Here is a 23809-nt window from a genome sequence, read left to right as displayed (position 1 = left end):
TTAAAATCTCTTCCGGTACTTGTTTGGCCTGGTGGAACTGTGCTGACCTTTAGTTTCAGTCCTGTTTGGAACCAGACTGCTGTTACTGTTGGAACTGGTGCCAGTATAAAATGTGTAGGACTTTGAACCAACTGTATTTTGGGATGGCACTGTTCTGGTTGGAACTGTGCTGGCCTTTGGTCCCATTCCTCTGGAACTGGGCCTTTCCTACTGGAATTGTGGTGACCTTTGGTCTGATCCTTCTGGAACCAGGCTGTACCTCTCAAAAGAGTGCTGTTGAGGAATTGTCTCTTTGCTCTAGGGAAAAAACCTGTAAGTGATGGGATTTCAGTTATCAAAATACTTTGAGAGCACTCCTCCGTATTGGGACTCTGGCCAGTTTTATGTTTAAAAACTATGGGTCCTCCACATGCACATTCATGTCAGTGGACTGACTTAACCAAAGAAATTTAAAACGTTAATGAACATAATCTTGAGCTTTTGATCTCCCCAAACTTGTTTACTCAATTGTCGGGGCAGCTATGTACATAGCAGACAACATGGCGCTTGCGCCTGCGGCCAGACAGAGGACCTGGCACCACCTGAAAGATGATTGGCTATGCCCAGAACAGGTAGCCCGAGGACACTGCGTGCTTTTTATCATGCTATCAGGCTTCCTTTCACACGTACAGTCTGCTGATGGGAGGAGAGGGGATACAAATAGGGGTAAAGATCCGGGTAAGGGGAGAACAATAGAGAACAATAAAGATTCACAAGCTTGTCACTCCGTGTCTCCGGTAGTTCTTGCTGGCGAGAGCGACGCTCAATTAAGTTGGAAAGCTGCAGTACCTAAAAAAAAAAAATAACTTTTTTAAAGGGCAAAAAGGAGGAAAAGAAGCAGCTGAATGCCTATTTTAAGTGGTACCTGAGGCTTCCAGATGTTTTCAGGGTTCTAAGTTTGTCTCTGAAAAAGACTATTTCTAAATTAACTGAGGAAAACTATTGAAAGAAGCCAAAATGGCTTGCAAGGTCTCTTTTCCCCCTCCTCCATTTTCTTTGATAGCTGCAGATATGTGGTGGCCACCTTATGCTCAGGCCCTGCATCTGGCTCCATTTTCCTCTATTCTGTCTGCTGAACTTTCCTTTTCCTCTGACTCTCCCCCTCTTCCCTCTTGTTCCTCTTTTGAACCTACTGAAACCTGCCTTTTCAAGGTTAAGTCCTCTGAGGATCTAATCTACGTTGCCTGGATTAAGGCCAAATTGTGAGCCATAATTAAAGAGTTTCCTAAAGTGACTGAGGAAGCCCATAAGTTTGTCAAAGAATTTAACATAGTTATTCAAACTTAATCAACCTGGTTTGTCAGATTTCTATCAATAGTTCACATGTTTGTTGGTGAGGACCAAGCCAAACATTGGATGAAACTAGCCACAATGGATCATCTTGAAGGGGATTTAGAGAAACAAATACTGAACTTTTAAAAAAAAGATTTTTATTAATTTCTTTGACGGAAAGAGACACAGCAAGAGAGGGAACACAAGCAAGGGGAGTGGGAGAGGGAGAAGCAGGCTCCCCGGTGAGCAGGGAGCACAATGCAGGGCTCGATGCGGGGCTCGATCCCAGGACCCTGGGAGACACTTGACAACTGAGCCACCCAGGCGCCCCACAAACACCTAACTTTTGTCAAGATGCTAGAACACTCTTTGGAAATCTCCACCGGGAAATTTACACAAAGCAATTACAGTAACTTTTCCCAAGCCTGCTGATTGGAACAAAATTCAGGCTTGTACGCAAAAGGTGGATGAAACTGTTCATGACTATTATAATCAACACCAAATTGTCTTTTAAGAATATTCTGGTCTGGGGACACCTGGGTGGCTCAGTTGGTTGAGCTGCTGCCTTCAGCTCAGGACATGATCCCAGGGTCCTGGAATCGAGTCCCACATTGGGCTCCTTGCTCAGCAGGGAGCCTGCTCTCTCTGCCTCTGCCTGCTGCTCTGCCTGCTTGTGTTCTCCCTCTCTCTCTCTGACAAATAAATAAAATCTTAAAAAAAAAAATTCTGGTCTGGGCATGTGGGAGGCTTAGTCAGTTAAGTGTCTGCCTTTGGCTCAGATCATGATCCCAGGGGCCTGGGATCAAATCCAGAGTCCAGCTCCCTGCTCCACCAGGAGTCTGCTTCTCCCTCTGCTCCTCCCCCTACTTGTTCTCTCGCTCACTCACTCTCTCAAATAAATAATTTTTTAAAAGAATATTCTGGTCTTCCTTTAGATGCTGAATTCACTGAGTGGCATTTAACTCTATGTTTATTAACAGGCTGAACTGGGATATTTCTCTTTTAGTTAAAAGGACCAGGACAGGGGTGCCTGGGTGGCTCTGCCTTCAGCCCAGGTCATGATCTCAGGGTCCTGGATCCAGCCCCACATTGGGCTTTCTGCTCACCAGGGACCCTGTTTCTCGCTCTCTCTCTTTCTCTCTCTCTGCTTGCCTCTCTGCCTACTTATGATCTCTGTCAAATAAATAAATAAAATCACTAAAAAAAAAATAAAAGGACCAGGACAGAATGGGAAGCTGCCTCCTCCAGATTTAGTTAATATGGGAAACCAGCTTGCTTGCATCCTAGGTGAGTTACCTAAAAGAAAGACTGCTACGATTCTCAATTTTCAACTCTGGCAAATGAGGGCCCCTAAACAAAACCAAAACCCTTCAAGTTTCTGCTATTATTGCTAAGATCTAAAACTTCAAGATAATGTTCTTATTAAAAAGAAAGATTGTTGCAACTTTAAGTGCTCCAGGCACCTTCTGTCCTCTAGTCATTTTTTCCAATATCTTCCTAATTCCAGTGACTGGGGCTCTGAGGAACTACAAAGGCTCATCTCAATCTTCCCTCTTAATTGGCCTAGAGAAACCATTCTCTAGATTGGGGCTGAATCTTTGTCCTTATTGACACCAGAGCTATACCCTCGGTGATTAATCCCACTGTTATAAAAGCAGCCTCTGCCTTGGAGTCCTAAAACAGTTCAAATAGTGGATATAGCTAATAAACTTTAACAAGTTCCTGTCTCTGAACCTATTCCCTTTTGTCTAGGCCCTTTGAGAGCTATTCATCTCCGCCCCCCCCTCGTTACTCTGCCCCTATTCATTTATTGGGCTGATATTTATTTTTATTTTATTTTATTTGTTTTTTCAATGTCCCAAGATTCATTGTTTATGCACCACACCCAGTGCTCCATGCAATATGTGCCCTCCTTAATACCCACCACCAGGCTCACCCATGCCCCCACCCCCTCCCTTTCAAAACCCTCAGTTTGTTTCTCAGAGTCCACAGTCTCTCATGGTTCGTCTCCCCCTCCGATTTCCTCCAACTCACTTCTCCTCTCCTTCTCACAATGTCCTCCGTGTTATTCCTTAAGCTCCACAAGTAAGTGAAACAATATGATAATTGACTTATTTCACTCAGCATAATGTCCTCCAGTCCTGTCCATGTTGATACAAAAGTTGGGAATTCCTTTTTTCTGATGGAGGTATAATATTCCATTGTATATATGGACCATAGCTTCTTTATCCATTCGTCTGTTGAAGGGCATCTTGGCTCTTTCCACATTTTGGCAACTGTGGCCATTGCTGCTGTGAACATTGGGGTACAAATGGCCCTTCTTTTCATTACAGCTGTATTTTGGGGGTAAATACCTAGTAGTGCAATTGCAGGGTCATAGGGAAGCTCTATTTTTAATTTCTTAAGGAATCTCCACACTGATTTCAAAAGTGGCTGCACCAACTTGCATTCCCACTGACAGTGTAAGAGGGTTCCCCTATCTCCTCATCCTCTCCAACACTCATTGTTTACTGTCTTGTTAATTTTGGCCATTCTGACTGGTGTAAGGTGGTATCTCGATGTGGTTTTGATTTGAATCTCCCTGATGGCTAATGATGATGAACATTTTTTCATGTGTCTCTTAGCCATTTGTATGTCTTCTTTGGAGAACTGTCTGTTCATGTCTTCTTGGGCTGATATTTCTTAGAAAAGTATCACACCAGAATTTCTCCCAAATGGGGGGAAATAATTCTAGAATCTGACAGTAGTAATCAAAATAGCCAACTTGTGGAATTAAATGACTGTTTGACATCTTTTATTTGTTCTATCTCTGATGCCACTATAGCTGAGCCCAGGGACATGGATCATTTGTTCCTATTGGATCAGCTACCATCCATTTATGGGTGAAATTCTCAACTGATGTTGGCAGAATCCACACTGCATCTCCCATCAAGATTCAAATAAATCCCTCAAAACCTCATCCCATAATTCATGCCCTATAAATAAAGAAGCCCTTCAGGGCATCAAGCTCATAATAGAAGATTACAACTTTCAGGGCCTCATTATCCCCTGCGCAAAACCCAATGGCCAAGTATAGAGGTTTGTTCAGAAATTCTGAACAATAAATAATACTGTTGCCCCTCAGCACCTTGTTGTTCCTAACCCCCATATGCTGCTAACACCCATTCCCACTGAAAGCAAATTTTTCACTGTAAATGATCTATGTAGTGCATTTTTAGTATTCCAGATGATAAGGATAGCCGATATCTTTTTGCTTTCACTCAGGAGGAATGGCAATACACCCTGACAGGTGTACAGCTCTCCCAGAATTTTACTTTTCACAAACCTTAAAAGGTCATTTGGATGATATAAAGTTTTCTACGAGGTGTACCTTGTTATAATACATAGATGATTTGCCTCTCTGCTCCTTTAGTCAAATTTTTAAAAAAGATTTTATTTATTTATTTGACGGAGAGAGACACAGCAAGAGAGGGAACACAAGCAGGGTGAGTGGGAAGGAAGAAGCAGGCTTCCTGTTGAGCAGGGAGCCTGATGTGGGGCTTGATTCCAGGATCCTGGGATGATGACCCCAGGATCCTGGGATCATGACCAGAGCCAAAGGCAGATGCTTAATGACTAAGCCACCCAGGCACCCCACTCAAACCTCTTCACAGGAAATAGCATCCACCTTGGGCCCCACCAGAGCCACCACTGCTAGCAACATGTTTAAGGCCATTCAGGTCTGTGGGGCCAGCCAGTCTGAGTCTGCTCAACTTGAGTCTATGCATCATCTAAAATAGACTCACCTCACACAACCACCGTGAAGGTTAATGAGCTTTTGCTCTACTCCATTCCTGAAGGTCAAACTAAATATATGGGGGAGCCAAGGGCCCAACTTGATGAAAGCATCTCACATCTCCAAAATTATTGTGAGCCAAATGCAAGTTGGTGTCAGGAAATGTACTCACACACTAAGCCCAAGATGCTGAGCTTGGTTCAATAGGGGTTAGACAGCTATGAATATCTCCAAAATGTACCTCCAGGACTTTTCCCCTCAAAACTTGGTGTTTTGCTGGTTTTGCTGGCATTGTTGGACTTCTTTTGGCTAGAGGTTCAAAAATAAGGAAGCTGGTGTATCCACCTGGGTTCATGGGAGTAACTGCTTCTGTTTATTATCCACAACAAGCCATCATATTTGTCCAGGTCAGTAGCACGAGATTATATGACTGGGGTTTACAAGGATACATAGTCGTACAAGATTTGTAGAAGGAGAACTTTCAAAAGCCAAGAAATGTGAAGAATTCACCTGGAAATCAGTAGAATGCTCCATGCTCTGCCTTTTTTTTTTTTTTTTTTTACAGTAGGCTCCATGCCCAGCGTGGAGCTGAATGCGGGGCCTGGACTCACAACCCTGAGATCAAGATCTGAGCTGAAATCAAGAGTCAAATGCCTAACTGACTGAGACACCCAGGCGTCCCTGCTCTGCCCATTTTAATCAGTTAAAGGTAAATACTGGAAACTACATGCAGTAAACCAATATTTCTTTAGAAAAATGTCAGAGAAGTCAGTACTGAATATAGTAAATTGGCTTTCTTCTTCGGGAAAAACTATACGAGGCTTCTTTGTTATTTTGGGTGATGCCACACTGCAGGTGGACTAATCAGTAATCCTTTCACCTACAGATAATGCCTTAGAACCCTGCCTTCTCCTGTTGCTATTTATGTACATAATTAAAATTCCAGGGTAAAAAAAAACAACTTTTGGCCTTAAAGGGACATAAAGTTGCCAAAGAAAAATCAGTTTGTTCAAGCTCAGGTTAGATAGGGCATCTGATCTCAGAATTATGGCTACATTTGGAACCAAGTGAAACCCCTCATGACTGCTTGACATGAACAGATTACCTTTTGACTCTCCATGACACTGCAGGAAACTTGTGACCAATACAGATTTTTCATGTTTTACTGATGCTTCTTACTTAAAAGATAAAAATGGTAAATATTATGCTAGGAATGCTATTGCATATTTCATTTTCAAAGCCATTGAAATAGCACCTTTAACCTTTTGGTTACTTAAGCCCAAAAGGCTGAATTATACGCCGTCACATGAGTTTGTTCCTTAGCCAAAGGTAAAACTGCAAACATTTATACAGGTATGCCTTTGGAGTAGCTCGTGACTATGGAAACAATGAGACTGCCTTGCCTCCAATGGGGGTAAACTTAAAAATGACTTCTATGCCCCAAATTTATTGGATTGCCATACTTTTGCTGGCAGCTTTAGCTCTCGCTAAGGTTTCTGGGCATTCCAGACTTGACTCTCTGGAAGCCAAAGTCAACCATTTCACTGACATTTCCTCCAAAATTGCTACTCTTGAGGAAACCAGTAACCAAACCTCTGGTCTAAGGGGATCTTCTGCCATGTGATTTTGGAAAAATTAACTAAGAGCTAGCCAAGAATTTACCTCAGAGGAAAAAGGAACATTAGCAACATTAGATGTCTAATAATTGTTGGCTTGATAAAAAAGAGAGAGCTCTGGTTTGGGTCAAATAACAATACAGCCCTCCCAGAAATTCTAAAATTTCCACTGCATATGCATCAAACCATTGGTCTATTGAGGAAATGATGGCATTCATGAATCAGTATTGGTGGGAAAGGTGAATAAGTCTGCAAAACTGCCTCTTTCACTTATCCCACCTGTCCAAAGTATAATTCAGGAAAAGTTGAGTCCTTTCCCTCAACTCCACAGGCAAGATTGTATCACGGAGGTGAAGGGGACATGTTGGTTGGTGACCTCCGGGAGAGGAACCTGGCGAGAGGTGAATCCCTAGCGAGGAGTGGTAGCACCTGTGCAGTCTGTGGCTTGACGCCTAGCCCCTGTCGGTCCTCCATGGCCCCATGGAGGCCAGAGGCGGTGCTTAGTCTCTACCGGGCCCTGCTGCACCTGGTCCAGAGCTTTGCTACACTGATCAAGACTCCTACCTGGTCTCCCTCCACCGTGAGCGACGGCAAGCTCTGGTGAGCGCAAAGGCAAGAAGGATGACAATAGCATCGGCACAGCCGTTGATTTTGTGCTCTCCAATGCCTCGTTCATGCTGAGGGTGGGTAGAGCGGCCATGTTGGGCATTAAGCGGATGTATGATGAGGCAATTAGTGCCGGTACCAGCCCCATCCAACCGCCTGAGCCATTCAGAGATAAGGAGCTGGGAAGAACAGAACTGTTTGGGCTCCTCCCCCCCCCCACACCAATTTGCTAAATAAGGACATGAAGACAGGCTTGAGCCTGTCCCTGCAGACCCTTCCCACAGACTCCTTGGCCTTTGACACGGATACATTCTGCCCACCCTGACCCAAGCCATTAGCCAGGAAGGGCCAGGAAGACTTGAAGAAGTCACTACTCCTCGCGTCCCGGCAGGAGAAACTTCTTACTTACTACTGGAACTGGGCAACTATCCCTGCTGGTGAGCAGGCTCAGGCCAAGCAAGCTTCTGTGGACATATGTGCTGAGCTCCGGAGCTTCCTTTGGGCCATGATGCCTGACATGCCACTTCGGGACATGTACCTGAGTGGCAGCCTCTAGGATGACCTGCAGGGGTGACAGCTGACAACATCCAAATCATTGTGCCCCTCGTGCTGGAGTAGAACCTATCTATGGTCATGTATTCCTGGTGAGGACACCATCATGAATGTCCCTGTCTTCTACCTGGTTCATCATGAGAACCCAGAGTATTTTCCTCATGGTAGCAGTTACTGGGACTGTGGTGTATTGGGGGCTACCTCTCCCCAAAGACAGTGGCAGACACATTTGAGAAGGTAGTGGCTGGCTCCATCAACTGGCCAGCCATAGGGTCCCTCTTGGACTGTGATCCGACCAGCACCACCCCCAGAAACCCTGACTTTGGAAGTGCAGTATGAATGCAACAAGCATCTTGTCATTGATTTCCTGCCATCAGGGACACTTGGCAACACCGTCTTCATAGCCAGACCACACCGCCTGGCAAAGTATGACAACCTATGGTGGCCGAGCCTGTGGGCTTTGGACCAGGTCGACTTGGGCTGCCGATCTCAGTGCCTCAGGATCCTCAAGGCCATATGCAAGTCCACTCCGGCTCTGGGCCACCTCACTGCCAGCCAGCTCACCAACGTCATCCTCCATTTGGCCCAGGAGAAGGCTGACTGGTCTTCAGATATGCTGGACAACTGATTCTTACAGGCCCTGAGGGGTCTCATCAGCTACTTAGAGGCCGGAGTCCTCCCTATTGCCCTACACCCCAAGGTGAACTTACTTGCAGAGCCTACTTCTGAAGAAATAGATGAATTAGAAAATACTCTTTATTGCTCAATGTCAGAGCCAGAGGAGCTGCTGCAGACACAGGGCAGGTGAAGGCCAAAGTGGGTGTCACGTGGTCAGACCCTGGGTTCTCCGTTAGAAACACGTGGTTGCATAGTTGGTGCCTCACAGATTCTCTAGGTGCCTCCTATCTTGCTGGTGGTCATCGCCCCGGTCACTTCACCCTGATCAGAATGCCATCTCTTTGTCTCCTGCTTTCTCACCCGACCTTCTATTTTTGTTACCGAATGCTGTGCTCCTACTCCTCCCCACCCTCTTGCTCCAGGCTAATTTTTCTGGAATGAACAGAGAAGGGAGAGAAGGTGGGAGCTGGTTGGTGTTTTGCATTGTGGCCCAGGTTTTTTGTCCCTGTCTGCCCTGCCCTTTGGCCCGATTCTTCTCAGTGTCTTCTCGGTCTTTTCCCCTTTTCAAGCCCCTTCTGTTTTGCGTTTTCCCCTGGAGCATATCTGCCTAGTCATGATGTTGCTTTTTCGTTGAATGGAACTGAGGATTTCTGAATGCACGTTTCTGAGCTGAGTTCTGCAGAGTGAGTGCTCAGACAGTATTTAGAATTTCTGGGGGTAAAGCTGGCGGAAGAGCTGGCCTTGGACCCACATTCCTGGGGATGGAGCCCATCTCCCCCACCTCCTGACCAGCTCATATCCTTGAGTGCTGAGAAAGTGTCATGAGAATGCTGTTATTGACCCACACAGGAGTTGAAATGCCAATTGAATATTACCCCCACCTTAAAAGACCACCAGAGACGTGAGTCAAAGCCAATCAGCAAGCGTTGTTTATTGCAGGTTCGAACCTGGACCTCTGCGCCGCTCGTTGCCGATAATGCCGAGAGGTCCCGAGCTGGGTTTTTCTTTTTTGGTCTCTCAGAGTGAGGTTCATTATAAACTGGATGCAAAGTTGCTTGGAGATCATGTTCTTTTTTTTTTTTTTTTTTTTTTTTTTTTTGGAGATCATATTCTTTAGTGGCCAGTGTGCACCGGTGGAGCAGGCGGTGGGGAAGAGGGCTTAGGGAGTGGTGTGTGTGCCTGAGGCTGTGCCTCACCCTTGGCTGGTCCAGACCAGTGCTGCAGTGTGAGCAGCTGGGGGAAGGCAAAGGAGGGAAGGGGGCTGTCGGGACAGCACCTGTGCCCCCTTCCTTGCCTTATTGCCAATTAGGATGAGGCCTTCAAGGACACAGCCTTTGTGGTAGAGGTTGAAGGGTAAGGTTGACAGGAGCAAATACCAGCTGAAAAATCCAGTCACTTGTTAAGGCTTGGCGACCATGTGTTTTCCCTATGAGACCCTGCTGTGGTCCTGTTCCGTCCTTGAAAGGCAGGCATCTCTAACTTCAGAGTGGTCAGGGAACCCATTCTACTGGTCAGGTGCTTCAACAAGCGTGTGCTGTTTGCTTTTATTGTGCATTATCATCCCTGGCCTTCAGTTAGTCACATGAACTAGTGTCACTATTAAGACTCAATTGGCATGACCCTCCAAATACTTTGGCCAAAAGCACTGTTATTGGTATTTCAATTTGGTGACGGCCTAATTGCTTCTATTAAAAAATAGCTGTGCTTTAGGGGGCGCCTGGGTGGTTCAGTGGGTTAAAGCCTCTGCCTTCGGCTCAGGTCATGATCTCAGGGTCCTGGGATCGAGCCCCGCATCGGGCTCTCTGCTCAGCGGGGAGCCTGCTTCCTCCTCTCTCTCTGCCTGCCTCTCTGCCTGCTTGTGATCTCTCTCTCTCTCTCTCTCTCTCTCTGTCAAATAAATAAATAAATAAAAAAAAATAAAAATAGCTGTGCTTTGGTAGAGCAATCTTTTTACAGTGCACTCTTGGGTGATGATAACCTTAAGCATCATACTTTGCAACCTGGAGATTTCATATGTTGGAAAAGACACCTCTGGAAAAACCCTTCAGCCTAGCTGAAAAGGCCCTTATTGAGAACTGCAAACCAACCCTTATGATGCCAAACTCCAGGGATCAGACATTTAGATTCATGTGATGCATCTGAAGAAAGGACTAAACCCTGACCTGCACACCACCTGGTGACCTGAAAGTAAAGATTTCCTGGAATTGAAGGAAATGACATCTGATGAGACAGCTTTCCCAAGATGTCCAGATCACACCTGTAAACCTTTTTCTCACTGTTGCTTTTCTCTTTTCTGTGCAAAGACAAAGCCCTTGTCTGCATTTCCCAAGCCCTCATGGAAGGAGGAAACCTCTTCTTTCGATTATGGCCTTTCAGAAACAGCCTTGTTATGATCCCAGGACAAGTTAATTTTCGCTTGCTTTTTCTAAAGGGTTAGGGGGTTCAGAATTCACAAAAGTCTTTTCTTTCATCTGAACTATTCACTGACTTTGGATTCTTATCCAAATCATGGCCTCTGAATTTGCAAACTTATGCACTGTATTATCAATAACACTTTGGTTCCAAACAGTTCTTTGAGATAACAATATTGTTTTATTTTTATTTTTTTAATTAGAAAAGATTTTATTTATTTATTTATTTGAGAGGGAGAGAAAGAGCACGAGCAGGGGAGAATGGCAGAAGGAGAAGCAGGCTCCCCGCTGAGTAGGGAGTCCCAACTCTGGGCTTGGGGCTTGGGCTCAATCCCAGGACCTGAGCTGAAGGCAGACGCTTAACTGACGGAGCCACCCAGGCGCCCCTAAGAATACTGTTTTTTCCCCCCCCCCAACAATATTGTTTTAAAATGTCTTTGAAGTTTTGCTGTTTTGCAGAAAGTTAATCAGGTGTTACTTCATGTTTGTTCTTTCACCGTATCTTCCCAAACACACTTTCAGTGTGCTCTTGCAGTATTCACTATTCTGATTTCATGGCCACTTTAACCAGAGACCTCCAGAAGGCATATATGACTTTGGGTTTGCCTTCATAAGGAGAAACTTTCTCCCCTAGGCTGGAATAAGTGCCAATAAATATTTCAGCTGGCCACTTTCAGACCTAGCCTCTTGATTTAGAACTGTCATACAGTCTGAGATTATGTTACTTCTGTTTTGTGTAATTATTTTAAATTTCGTATTTTGTTGCCTATCAAACTTAAAAGAAAAACTTGATGTACCCAGTAAGGCTATCTGGCTCAACCTTTCAAGATGATTTCTAACACGTATCACCTTGAGAAGATATAGACTTTAGATGGGAAGTACCTAAGGTTTCTTCCTCCTAACCTTCTTGGTTGCTCAAATATGGCTTTAAGTGATTTCCACCTGCTATGCATTTTCCCTCCAATGTAGGACATGACAGCCAGGAAAGGTACTTCCTAGAACTGAGGGACAAAACCACTAAATATAAAAAACCTGAGTTTTGATCAGGGATGCTTTCAAAGAAAGATCTTCATCAAAAGGGGGAAATAATAAAACTAATAAAAGAAAATCTTGGGCGCCTGGGTGGCTCAGTGGGTTAAAGCCTCGGCCTTCGGCTCAGGTCATGGTCCCAGTGTCCTGGGATGGAGCCGGCATCGGGCTCTCTCCTTGGCGGGGAGCCTGCTTCCTCCTCTCTCTCTGCCTGTCTCTCTGCTTACTTGTGATTTCTGTCTGTCAAATAAATAAATAAAATCTTAAAAAAAAGAAAATCTCATTTAGAATGGAATGGGGGGTTTGGGAGACATGCAGGGGGAACTCTCATAACCCCACTAGTTATCCATTGCAGACTCAACAGGAGTGGATGGGCCTTGCATGTGGAAACTAATAGACTAACCCAACAGGGGGAGTGAAGATTTCTTCCTCCCTTGGCAACAGCCCAGCCAACGAGAGACCATCACAGCTTAGCCAGTGAGATGCCACTATACTTCAAACTCCCAGTTTACTCCAATGGACATTTAGTTTGTGTCGTCTTCTCCAAACACCCCCCCCTTCCTATATAAAAGAGATCATCTCCTTTGTTCTCTGGACTTTCCTATAGTTTTGCCATAGTTTGCTTGTGCTAGATTGCAATTCTAAGCTATTACCAAATAACCTCCCCTCTTTTTTGCTGGAAAAGTAACCGGTACTTTTGTTTTTAAGGTTAACAATTCCACCAAATGATGCAAGGTTTATTGCTATGTCACACATATGTGTTTATTCAGTTATCAAACACTGCTACCTGTTCTGCACCAGGCCCTGTATCTTGTACCAAGGATACAGAGATCAGAAGAGATCCCTGGGGCACCTGGGTAGCTCAGTCAGTTAAGCATCAGATTCTTGATTTCAGCTCAAGTCATAAGACTGAGCCCAGTGTCAGGCTCCACGCTCAGCAGGGAGTCTGCTTCTTTCTCTTTCCCCCCACTGACCCTCCCCCACTTGTGTGTGAGCTCTCTCTCTCTCTCTCTATTTATAGATAAATCTTTAAAAGAAGAGGAAGAGATCCCTGATCTCTCAGGAGGGTAAGTATTGATTCAGAGGTGGACATACAGAACTATGGGAGCCTGATGAGGGCCATCTCACCAGTGGTATCCTGGGTGTTATCTGTGGGGTAGGGTTGCCAGATTTAGCAAATAAAAATACATAATACTCACTCAGATACGAATTTCAGATAAAGAACAAATAATTTTGATATATAAGTATATCCCAAATATTGCACGGGAGATGCTTATACTAAAAATTATTTGTTCATCTGAATTAAAATTGAATTACTGAGCACCCTCTATCTCATCTGGCAGCGCTACTGTGGGTGGGATCAATGAGGGAAACAAAGATAAGAGAAATGTAGCTTAAATTAAGTCTCCTTACAGCTTACAACCCACTGATAGATACTTGAAACATACAGAGTGTGATCTTCCTCAAGGAACTCATGGCCTCCTTAATGCTTTAATGTTTTTGTTTTATTAAAGACTAAAATAACTTTATCTTTTTTAAATTTTACTTTATTTAAAATCAACTAATTAGCATATAGTGTATTATTAGTTTCAGAGGTAGAGTTCAGTGAGTCATCAGTTGCAGATAACATGCAGTGCTCACTACATCCTTAATGCCCATCACCCATTACCCTATCCCACCACCCACCTCCCCTTCAGCAAACCTCAATGTGTTTCCTAGAGTTAAGAGTCTCTTATGGTTTGTCTCCTTCTCTGATTTTGCCTTATTTTATTTTATCTCCTTTCCCCTATGATCTTCCATGTTGTTTCTTAATTTCCACATATGAGTGAAATCATATGATAATTGTCTTTCTCTGATTGACTTATTTGGCTTAGCATAATACCCTCTAGTTCCATCCACATTGTTGTAAATGGCAAGGGTTCTTTTTTATTATGGGGTGTGTGTGTGTGCACATACCATGTCTTCTTTATCCATTCATCTGTCAATGAACATCTGGACTCTTTCCAGAATTTAGATATTGTGGACATTGCTGCTATAGACATTGGGGTGCAGGTGCCCCTCCTGATCACTATGTTTGTATCCTTTGGGTAGTTACCTAGCAGTGCATTTACTGGGTCATAGGGTAGCTCTATTTTTAACTTTTTGAGGAACCTCCCTATGTTTTCCAGAGTGGCTGTACCAGTTTGCATTCCCACCAACAGTGTAGGAGGGTTCCCCTTTCTCCACATTCTTGCCAACATTTGTTGTTTACTGTCTTGTTAATTTTGGCTCTTCTGACAGGTGTGAGGTGGTATATCATTGTGGTTTTGATTTGTATTTCCCTCATGCTGAGCGATGCTGAGCATTTTTTCATATGTCTGTTGGCCATTTGTATGTCTTCTAAAAGTAACCTTACCTTAACAGCAGCTAGCCCCTCAAGGTCCTGAAAGCCTTGCTTCCAAATTCCTTGGAGACCTATGCTATCCATAACCCCCACTAATTAAAAACTATATAATCAGTCACTCCTCACAATCCCAGTGCAGCTCTTTCTCCCCCACGCATCCTGTCCCCATGCTATAATAAAATCATCTTTTTGCACCAAGAATGTCTCAAGAATTCTTTCTTGGCCATTTTGGGCTCACAAACCCAAAAGCATCCAAATTTCATCAGTATCAAGTAGTGCATTGCTTTTGGAAAGTATAGTTTTAGAGTGAAGTCAGGCAGCAGGCAGCAGACTATGGAGAGCACTGAAAGCAAGGGGGAACCACTGAAAGGGTTTAAAACAAGGATGATAACATAAGAAAATTTGAGTTTTAGAAAAAGTCTTCTTCTGGCTTCTTGAAAGATCCTTTAAGTGGGATAATTGTGGGATCTGACCAGTTGCAATAATACAGACAAGAGACTTGGGGTGGTGATAATTGGAAGCTAGGAAAAAGGAGGAGCCAGATTCAAGAAGTATGTAGGAGTTAAATCAACAGGATCTGGCAATTGATTAGAAAGAACAAAGAGGGCATCAGTCCCAAGATCCAGTTTGTATGCCCAGGGAAACAATATTACTATCAACTGAGATAAAGAAGGTTTAAGGGGCAATGATTGAGTTTAGTTTAAGATATGTGTTGTAGATGCCAGAGGGACATCCGGTGTAGGGGGCCGGCATATGACTGGCTACCTCATTCTGAAGTTCAGTGGAGAAGGTGAGCTAGAGGTAGAGATTGGGAAGTCCTTAGCAGAGAGGCAGTATTAAAACTAAGATGGCTAAGCTCCCCAGAGACAGGGGGTGCAGAAGAAAAAGGGGTGCAGGGAGAAGACCAAAAGGAACAGTCAGGGAAGTAAGAAGAACCAGGAGAGTTAGGTGTCATGGAAACCAAGGAGGTGGGGGTTCTAGGAAGAGGAAATGATCAAACATGGCAAAATGCAGTCAGAAAGTTCTGATTATACCAAGACTAAACAATGGCTGTTCATTTGGGCAATGGTAAAGTCATGATGAACTTAGGCTGGAATCACACAAGTTCATTCAGACACAGTCGCATTTATTCAAATGGTAAACACTCAGCTAGCATGCATCCTCAGCACGCTCTCAGATGCTGGCCACATTCTCATATTCCACACACGCCTTTAGAATTTAAACCATTCATTCAGATTGTGCCCCAACAAGCACACATTTGGATGCTTCCCGCCCTCATCATTTGGGGTCCTTTATATTTGCCAATGCTACCTTGGAGTCAGCTGGATCCAGTGCAGCTCTGTTTTTGCAGGGGAAATGGCAGGCACCCTCAAGGGTTAAATGGGTTATCTTGTGATTTTTATCTCCCAGGGGTGAAACCACCTTTGTTTTTCTCCCACCTCCTGGTAAGGCTAATACCCCCTGGGGATTGTGACGTAATGCTGAATGTTGCTGGTTCTGGTGACATGCTCCTTTGCTCACTTCTCGCCTACATACACCCAAAGTGATGATTATCTGTTGTGTGCAAAAGTTGGGTTTGCTCAGTTCCCTATTTTCTAATGATCTTGAGACAGAGGTGTGTACTATAAAGAGAGAAGATGCTCAATGGCACAAACGCACAAGCAAATGGGAGGGGCTGGGACCCAGAGCCCAGTGGGAATGGCAAGCCCCAAGCAGGACCTCTCTTCTCTGAGACTCAAGGAAAGGACAGTGTGGGTAGAGACAATATTGGAGGTGAAGACAGAGGAACTGTTCACATAATGGCCTCCATTTGATGAGGGAGTAGGAGACTGGCTGAGGATGGAGCAGGGGCTGGCGCCTTGCACCCCCTCTCCACCCCCTCCCCTTGGTAATATGTGTGACATTCCACAGGCACCCCTGACTGCCCTAAAAGAAGAACAAATGGTTATCTTGCAGAGATCACAGTCCTGCAAAGCAGGAGTCTCTCTTGGTTTACAAATGTCCTTGAGATTTACAACAAAGAAGTTACCTTATCAGTAGCCCAATTTCCAAAGACACATAACTCAGTTTCTCAAACCCTAACATCACCCTCCCCTCCATAAAAAACCGAAGGAGGCGAAGGTAGAAAGAAAAGTAAATAAAGGGGCGCCTGGGTGGCTCAGTGGGTTAAAGCCTCTGCCTTCGGCTCAGGTCATGATCCCAGGGTCCTGGTATCGAACCCCGCATCGGGCTCTCTGCTCCGCAGGGAGCCTGCTTCCTCCCCTCTCTCTCTGCCTGCCTCTCTGCCTGCTTGTGATCTCTGTCTGTCAAATAAATAAATAAAATCTTAAAAAAAAAATAAATAAAAAAAAGAAAAGTAAATAAAGTTAAATTTCTTCTAAACCTAAATCTCACTAACAAGGACGTTTGATAGCAGGAATGTAACATTCCACCAGGAGACTCCCAATTGTCTTTATGTTGGTGCCTCATTAGAGGGAAAGTGGCCTTGGCTTGATAGTAACCAGGCCTTCAATATCCTGACAGTCTTCTTTACCCCAATAGCCCTTCTGAACAACCCTTTGTCCTCACCTACCCAACTCCTGTGTATATAACCAGCCACTCCTCACATGCCCAGCGTAGCAGCATCTCCGTCTGCCCACGGGTCCTGTCCCCGTGCTCTAATAAACCACCTTTTCGCACCAAAGACGTCTAAAGAATTCTTTCTTAGCCGTCGGCTCTGAACCTCATCCTATTGAACCTCACCTAGGTTCAAGAACTTCATCACATTTGCTCTAAACACAGGAGTTCTTAACCTGGGGTCCACAGCCCCTTCAGAGACTGTAGGGAGAATTCAAGTAGCCCACGGACTTGGATGGGGCGAAATTGCATCTTTACTTTCACTACCACCAACACGAGTGTGATATGTCCTTCCAGAGGATGTGAGTAACAAACTATAGTAGTATTAGCAGTACCTGTGGCTTTGTTACCAGTGGAAATCAGATTTTCATAGCATATCAGTGTTGTTACAGATCTCTCGAAATAATGTCACTATTTTGAAATCATGGCAGCCATGAGATCTGTTGATAGGGCTTGGGATTTAATGTATAAATGGGCGCCTGGGTGGCTCAGTGGGTTAAGCCGCTGCCTTCGGCTCAGGTCATGATCTCAGGGTCCTGGGATCGAGCCCCGCATCGGGCTCTCTGCTCGGCAGGGAGCCTGCTTCCTCCTCTCTCTCTCTGCCTGCCTCTCTGCCTACTTGTGATCTCTGTCAAATAAATGGATAAAATCTTTAAAAAAAAAAAAAAAAAAAAAAGAAGCACATATGTTACTACATTACAGATGTGTTTCTTTTTATCTTGATAATTATATTTCTTTTGTAATCCTATTCTTATATTCTATCTCATGCATGTATTATTCTAGGAAGGGATTCCTTAGACTTTGCTGGACTGCCAGAGGTTTTCACAGCCTAAAAAGGGCTAAGAGACACTACTCTGAGGAGTAACAATAGCTAATATTTACATAGATCTTGCTAAAGGCCAGGTACTGTTCTGAGTACCCTTTTTTCTTATATAGTTATTCACTCTTTTATTCCTAACAACTCTACAAGATAGGTGCTTTGATTATGCCCATTTTATGGAAGAGGAGCCTGAGATGCAACAGTTAAGTAACTTACCCAAGGTCATTCACTAGTAAATGATGCAATTGAGATTCAAACCCAGGCCTTCTGGCTTCAGAGTCTGTCCTGAAAAGCCAAGAAATTGAATTAGTAAGATGTCAAGGGAAAAATGGGTGGAGGGTGCCATCAAGGGTGGTTAAAGTTAGAGGGGGAAATGACAGAGGGTTTACACTGGCCAGAAGAAAAGTAGGAAGAGGCTGCTAGGTTGAAAGAAAATGGAAAGACCCATTGAATAACAGAGTTCAAGGAGATAAAAGAAGTGGTGGAAGGGAGTAGAGCCAAAATTGACTGGAACATGTTCAGAATGAGAGATGGTGGTGTGTAGATGCCAGGGAATTAGGGGAGTCATTCAGGGCATGGCAAGGTTAATAATGTTGCCTAGATAGAAGTGGTTAAAAATAAGAGGAGGTGAAGGCCCCTGGAGTTGGATGGAGGAATCATGAAGCTGGGCCCAAAATTCTCCCAAGATTGATTGATTGATTGATCAATTCATTCATTGGTATTGAGTGGCTAGTACATGCCAAGTAGTGCTCTGGGGATTGGGTAGCCAAGAGGTGAACCAATAGGACAAGACCCTGCTGCTATGGGGCTTACCTTCTAGCAGGGAGAGAACTATACAACACACACAGACACACAAATAAGACAGGGTTAGACAAGGCTCAAAAGTCTTTAGGCACAATTCCATGACCCCAAAATTTCTGAAAAACACAAGGTTGTGTTTTCATACGTTGGAACCCAAACCCATTAGGTGACAAAACCTGACCTGAAGTAATGCAAAGCTATCTATAGTCTTGATTAACCCTTAGTGTTAATGTTCATGCTTTTCACTCTAGAAATACTAATGTTTAATTATAAGTGATGCTCTAGATCTTTCTCAGTAGTTACATATCATCGAGTATATACAGTTATGTAATATAGAGTAGGTATTCCTTTGTAAAATTGAAAAAAATAAAAATCTGAATTCTAAAACACACCTGGCTCTGAGATTAGAAAAAAGATTACGGGCCGGTAAGTGCTATGCAGAGAATTCAGATATGCAATGTGTTGGCTCACAAATTGGCCCCTGTACATGAGAGCATGGAGAGACCAAAGATAGAGGCAGACTGTTCCAGATTGGTAGGTGGCAGATTTAACAAGCAAGAGAATTTACATACAAGGCTTGTCTTGGACAGCTGAAAGATGAGTAGATCTCTGCACCCACCAACTGGAATCTTAAAATTCTATATAGAGGCTTTAGCTGGGTTTAGCCGTGTGTTCAGTCCAGATGGTTTCAACAACATCTTACTCTCTCAAGGCTATGTCCCTGAAATGGCTCCGGCCGTGGGAACATTGGGCAGAGTATACATTCCGAAGACAGGGAAGGGGTGCAGAGATACCCATTGCAGGCTCCAGCTCTCAGGTCAGCCAGTGGTCACCTCCTCGATAAATTCCTCCAACACAACAGGGTAATAACTAGGTCTCTACACTTGAGTGGTCAGGGAGAGGAGGTGACATTTAAGCTTAGTTCTCTGATCAAAAGAAGAAGAAAAAGACAATCATGCGAACATCAGGGAGAGAGAACTCCAAGCAGAGGGAACAGCTAATGCAAAGATGAACATAAAGAAGCCACGTGGTTGGAGTATATTGGGCCCAGTGAAGGGTGCTGTAAATTGCTGGGAGGACCTCATGTAGTCAGAAAGATTGTGAATCTTGTTCTAAACCCTTTGGGGAATATGGTATAGTGACCATGAGCATGATGGTTATCAACAACTAGGAGGCCAAGAAGGAAATCTTTCTGGCTGGGAAAGCATGTGGGGAGATACTTCAGAGAGAGGAAACGTAAAGCTGAATGGGGCTGAAAATGTAGACTAAGGTTTATGGCTTGAAGACCTTGGTTTGCGGAAGAGTAAAAGAAAGTCAGATTAGGTAGATTAGGTGGGCTCAAGATTCTAATTGGGATGCTGGCTGAAAGATGTTCTAGGATGACTAAAGACCTGGGTCTAACATGACAGTGTCTGGCTGAGGTCCACTCAGCAATGTGTGATTTGGGCTCTGGAATTTAAAATACGTTTGACACAGATAGAGGACAATAGAAGAGACTGAGCTGATGAAAGATGTTTTTGCTTCTCTGTTTATGCCTCTCTGGGCTTGTGCTTCTTAAGAATGTCTGTCTCAGAGTGTATGTCTCCTAGCTTCTCTGTCTCTGTCTCTGTCTCTTTCTCTCTCTCTCTCTTTTTAAAAGATTTTATTTATTTATTTGACAGAGAAGTCACAAGTAGGCAGAGAGGCTGAGGCAGAGAGAGAAAGGGGGGAAAGCAGGCTCCCTGCTGAGCAGAGAACCAGGAGTGGGGCTCTATCCCAGGACCCTGAGATCATGACCTGAGCACAAGGCATAGGCTTAACCCACTGAGCCACCCAGGCGCCCCAGCTTCTCTGTCTTTTAGTGGCGCTCCACACCCCCATCTCTGTGATCCTGCCTGGCATCTCTGCTCCTTTCAATCTCTTCCTTAACATAGTTCCCTTTGAGGAATACCCAACTTTTGTAGCAACATGGACGGGACTGGAAGAGATTATGCTGAGTGAAATAAGTCAAGCAGAGAGAGTCAATTATCATATGGTTTCACTTATTTGTGGAGCATAACAAATAGCATGGAGGACATGGGGAGATAGAGAGGAGAAGGGAGTTGAGGGAAATTGGAAGGGGAGGTGAACCATGAGAGACTATGGACTCTGAAAAACAATCTGAGGGTTTTGAAGGGGCAGGGGGTGGGAGGTCGGGGTACCAGGTGGTGGGTATTATAGAGGGCACGGATTGCATGGAGCACTGGGTGTGGTGCAAAAATAATGAATACTGTTATGCTGAAAATAAAAAATAAATTAAAAAAAAACATAGTTCCCTTTGGTGGCTCTCAGAATCTCCATCTTTGGATACCTATGTCTGTCTATGTCTCAGAATCTTGTTCTCTGTCCCTTTCTTTCTCTGTGTCTATACTGTAATTATCTTTTCCTCTAACTGAACTGTGTCCTGCTGGAAAACATGAACCTTTTAGTATTCCCCTTGGTATCCCCAGTGACCCGCACACAGCCTGGAATATGACTCTCATATGTTTATGCTTGAATGAAGTCTTTTTCTGCGGATTAAGGAAAACTCTCAATTTCCTGTCCACCTACTCCCCCGCGGAGTTGGCCGCCTGCCCAGACAACAGCTAGAGAGTTAAGCGGAGTGTGTGGTTGGTACTGAGATGCGGCAATCCGGTTCTTTCTCCAGGTGAAATAACTCGGGAGACACAGTGAGGAGGCCTCGCCCTCTCGGCTGGGGACGCTTGCAGCCGACGCCACGCCCCGAAGACTTGCTCCGCGGCCCGCCCCCTCGCCCTCCCCTCCGCCCTCCTCCGCCTCAGCCAATCAGCGCCCGCCTGCCCGTCCCGCCCCCGGAGAGTTCGGAGCAAGATGGCTGCGGCATGTCGGGGCGTCAAGGTAGTGGGGTCTTCGCTCCTCCTGGCTGCTCCGCCACGCCAACTGGGACCACGCGGCCATGGATCTGGGGGGAAGAGCTCGGTGCCGGGCGAAAGGGTCACATTTATGTAGGCCTGGTAGTGCGGCGGTTGGCCTCGGGAGGTGAAGGTCAACTCTCCGCGGCACATGTGTGTGGGGTGACTGGGTGGGCTTTCTGGGGGTGAGACACCAGAGGCCCTGTCCTGAAGGAGAGGAAACACAACTGGGTCACACCGCCGTCGCCGAAGCCTGGAGAACACAGGAACTTCCGTCGCAGAAGCCTGGAGAACAGGCAGATGAAAGGGTGGGGGTGGTCTCCACGGTGTACCGTTGACTGATCTTTCTTCACAGGGCCTGGTTGCTCTAATAACCGGAGGAGCCTCTGGTCTAGGTCTGGCCACAGCAGAGCGACTGGTGGGGCAAGGGGCCACTGCTGTGCTTGTAGACCTGCCCAACTCAGATGGGGAGGTCCAAGCCAAGAAGTTAGGGAAGAGCTGCGCCTTTGCCCCAGCTGATGTAAGTGTGGGTATGAGGTCACCAAAACCGACCTGGGAATCCGTGGGGTCTTCCTTCCCTAAGGGTGCTATCTTTGTGGTTGATGGACCTATCTCCTTGTCCCTTTTGGCCTGAGCCATCCGTCCAGCACTGTGGGAGCACCTACAATAAGGAATGTACAAAGCCTGGATCCACAGCAGTGGGGATGGGAATTGGATAAATCAGAATCTCCCGGAGGGGGTATGGATAGTTTGAAAATGCATATTGTGCCCTGTAATTTTATATTTACAAAGTTGAAAAACTTTTCACAAAACAAACTACAGAAAGTAAAAACTGGATGAAATCACCTTAGCAGGTAGAGGTATAAAAAAGCTAGTTTATCATCATATCAGTAATTCTTGAAACTGCTCTGGTCCACAGAAATCTCCAGGGGTATGTGAATTTATCAAAAGAGGGTATAGGTTTGAAAACAGTTTTGAGCACTATGGCATCTAACATTTTCGATTTTGCCCCACTCTCATGTTTTCTTTTGGCCTCCTCCTTGCTTACACGAGTTACTCAGAGACTAGACCTGTTTTTCCCTTGCCCAGGTTTAGTGGTGTGCGTGTGTGCTGGGAGATGAATACCTTCTCCACCTCTCCCTTTGAAGGTGACCTCAGAGAAGGACGTGCAAGCAGCCCTGACTCTAGCAAAAGAAAAATTTGGCCGTGTGGATGTGGCAGTCAACTGTGCAGGCATTGCAGTGGCCATGAAGACATACAACTTAAAGAAGAATCAGGCCCATTCCTTGGAGGATTTTCAGCGAGTTCTTAATGTAAGGTCTCGAGTTTCCCCAGGGGTGTGAGTAAAAGGTATTTGGCTATGGGTGCCTCCAAAGCTTTTAGGGGACACAAGGTCCTACAGCATGTCTCTGCTGGTCTTTCAGGTGAATCTCCTAGGCACCTTCAATGTGATCCGCCTGGTGGCCAGTGAGATGAGCCAGAACGAACCAGACCAGGGAGGCCAACGTGGGGTCATCATCAACACTGCCAGCGTGGCTGCCTTTGAGGGCCAGGTGTGTGGGCAAGGGCAAGATTTGTGCCTCCTTGGTGACTTACTAGGGCCCTTCCATGTATGACTTCTACTCCTTCTCCAGGTTGGACAAGCTGCATACTCTGCTTCCAAGGGGGGCATAGTGGGCATGACCCTGCCCATTGCTCGGGATCTGGCTCCCATGGGCATCCGAGTGATGACCATTGCTCCAGGTAGAGGTTTTCCCTCCCTGCCACACCTGGGATTGGGTAGGATTTATGGGCAATTGAGAGGGGAGACTATCTACTACCTCAGCAGCAGCAGCCTTCCATTTCTGGGCATCGGGAAGTACCATAGGTAGAGCTGAGGTGAAGAGGGACCAGGAAGGGTGGGCCTCTGACTCTGACTGTCTTGTCTAGGCCTGTTTGGCACCTCGCTGCTCACCACCCTCCCAGAAAAAGTACGCAACTTCTTAGCCAGCCAGGTGCCCTTCCCCAGTCGACTGGGTGATCCCGCTGAGTATGCTCATCTGGTACAAGCTATCATTGAGAACCCATTCATCAACGGAGAGGTCATCCGGCTGGATGGGGCCATTCGCATGCAGCCTTGAAGGGAGAGGGCAGAGAAAACCCACGCTCTTCATTCCTTGCTTCCCTTGGAGTACTTTACAGCAACCTGGGAGGAAGTCCCACAGCCATCTTGTAACTGCCTATCACACCCCGTGCCTAATAAAGTCTCTATTTCTCACATGGAGGGCATAACACTGTGTGCTGGGGAAACCGGCATCGAGAAGAAAGGTGAATGGGTGAAGACTGACAGAGTAAGATGCTCCAAGCCCGGGGTGGTGTGGGAAAGGCAGTACCTCATACTTTT

The 23809-nt window shown here is 45.3% G+C and overlaps 1 protein-coding gene and 2 pseudogenes across 1 annotated transcript; all 3 read left to right on the top strand.

The window, feature by feature from the left end:
• Positions 1–588: 588 nt before the first annotated feature.
• Positions 589–5610, top strand: LOC116582261 (annotated as a pseudogene).
• Positions 5611–7063: 1453 nt separating this feature from the next.
• Positions 7064–8668, top strand: LOC116582260 (annotated as a pseudogene).
• Positions 8669–21333: 12665 nt separating this feature from the next.
• Positions 21334–23685, top strand: HSD17B10 (hydroxysteroid 17-beta dehydrogenase 10). Its single transcript, XM_032331752.1, has 6 exons — positions 21334–21412; positions 21782–21946; positions 22575–22739; positions 22851–22979; positions 23061–23169; positions 23356–23685. The coding sequence occupies exons 1-6, from the start codon at positions 21386–21388 to the stop codon at positions 23544–23546; spliced, it is 786 nt and encodes a 261-aa protein (XP_032187643.1). The 5' UTR covers positions 21334–21385; the 3' UTR covers positions 23547–23685.
• Positions 23686–23809: the final 124 nt, after the last annotated feature.

Source organism: Mustela erminea, chromosome X (genome assembly GCF_009829155.1).
Source record: "Mustela erminea isolate mMusErm1 chromosome X, mMusErm1.Pri, whole genome shotgun sequence".
Lineage (NCBI taxonomy): Eukaryota > Metazoa > Chordata > Mammalia > Carnivora > Mustelidae > Mustela > Mustela erminea.
The sequence above is the reverse complement of the archived record's forward strand: the minus strand, read 5'-3'. Positions and strand labels throughout refer to the sequence as shown.

Bases quoted from the DNA above. Each gene is read 5' to 3' on its own strand.
- HSD17B10 (XM_032331752.1), top strand. From the start codon at position 21,386: ATGGCTGCGGCATGTCGGGGCGTCAAG. The intron at 21,947-22,574 runs GTAAGTGTGGGT...CTCCCTTTGAAG, and splicing joins GCGCCTTTGCCCCAGCTGAT to GTGACCTCAGAGAAGGACGT. The intron at 22,980-23,060 runs GTGTGTGGGCAA...CTCCTTCTCCAG, and splicing joins TGGCTGCCTTTGAGGGCCAG to GTTGGACAAGCTGCATACTC.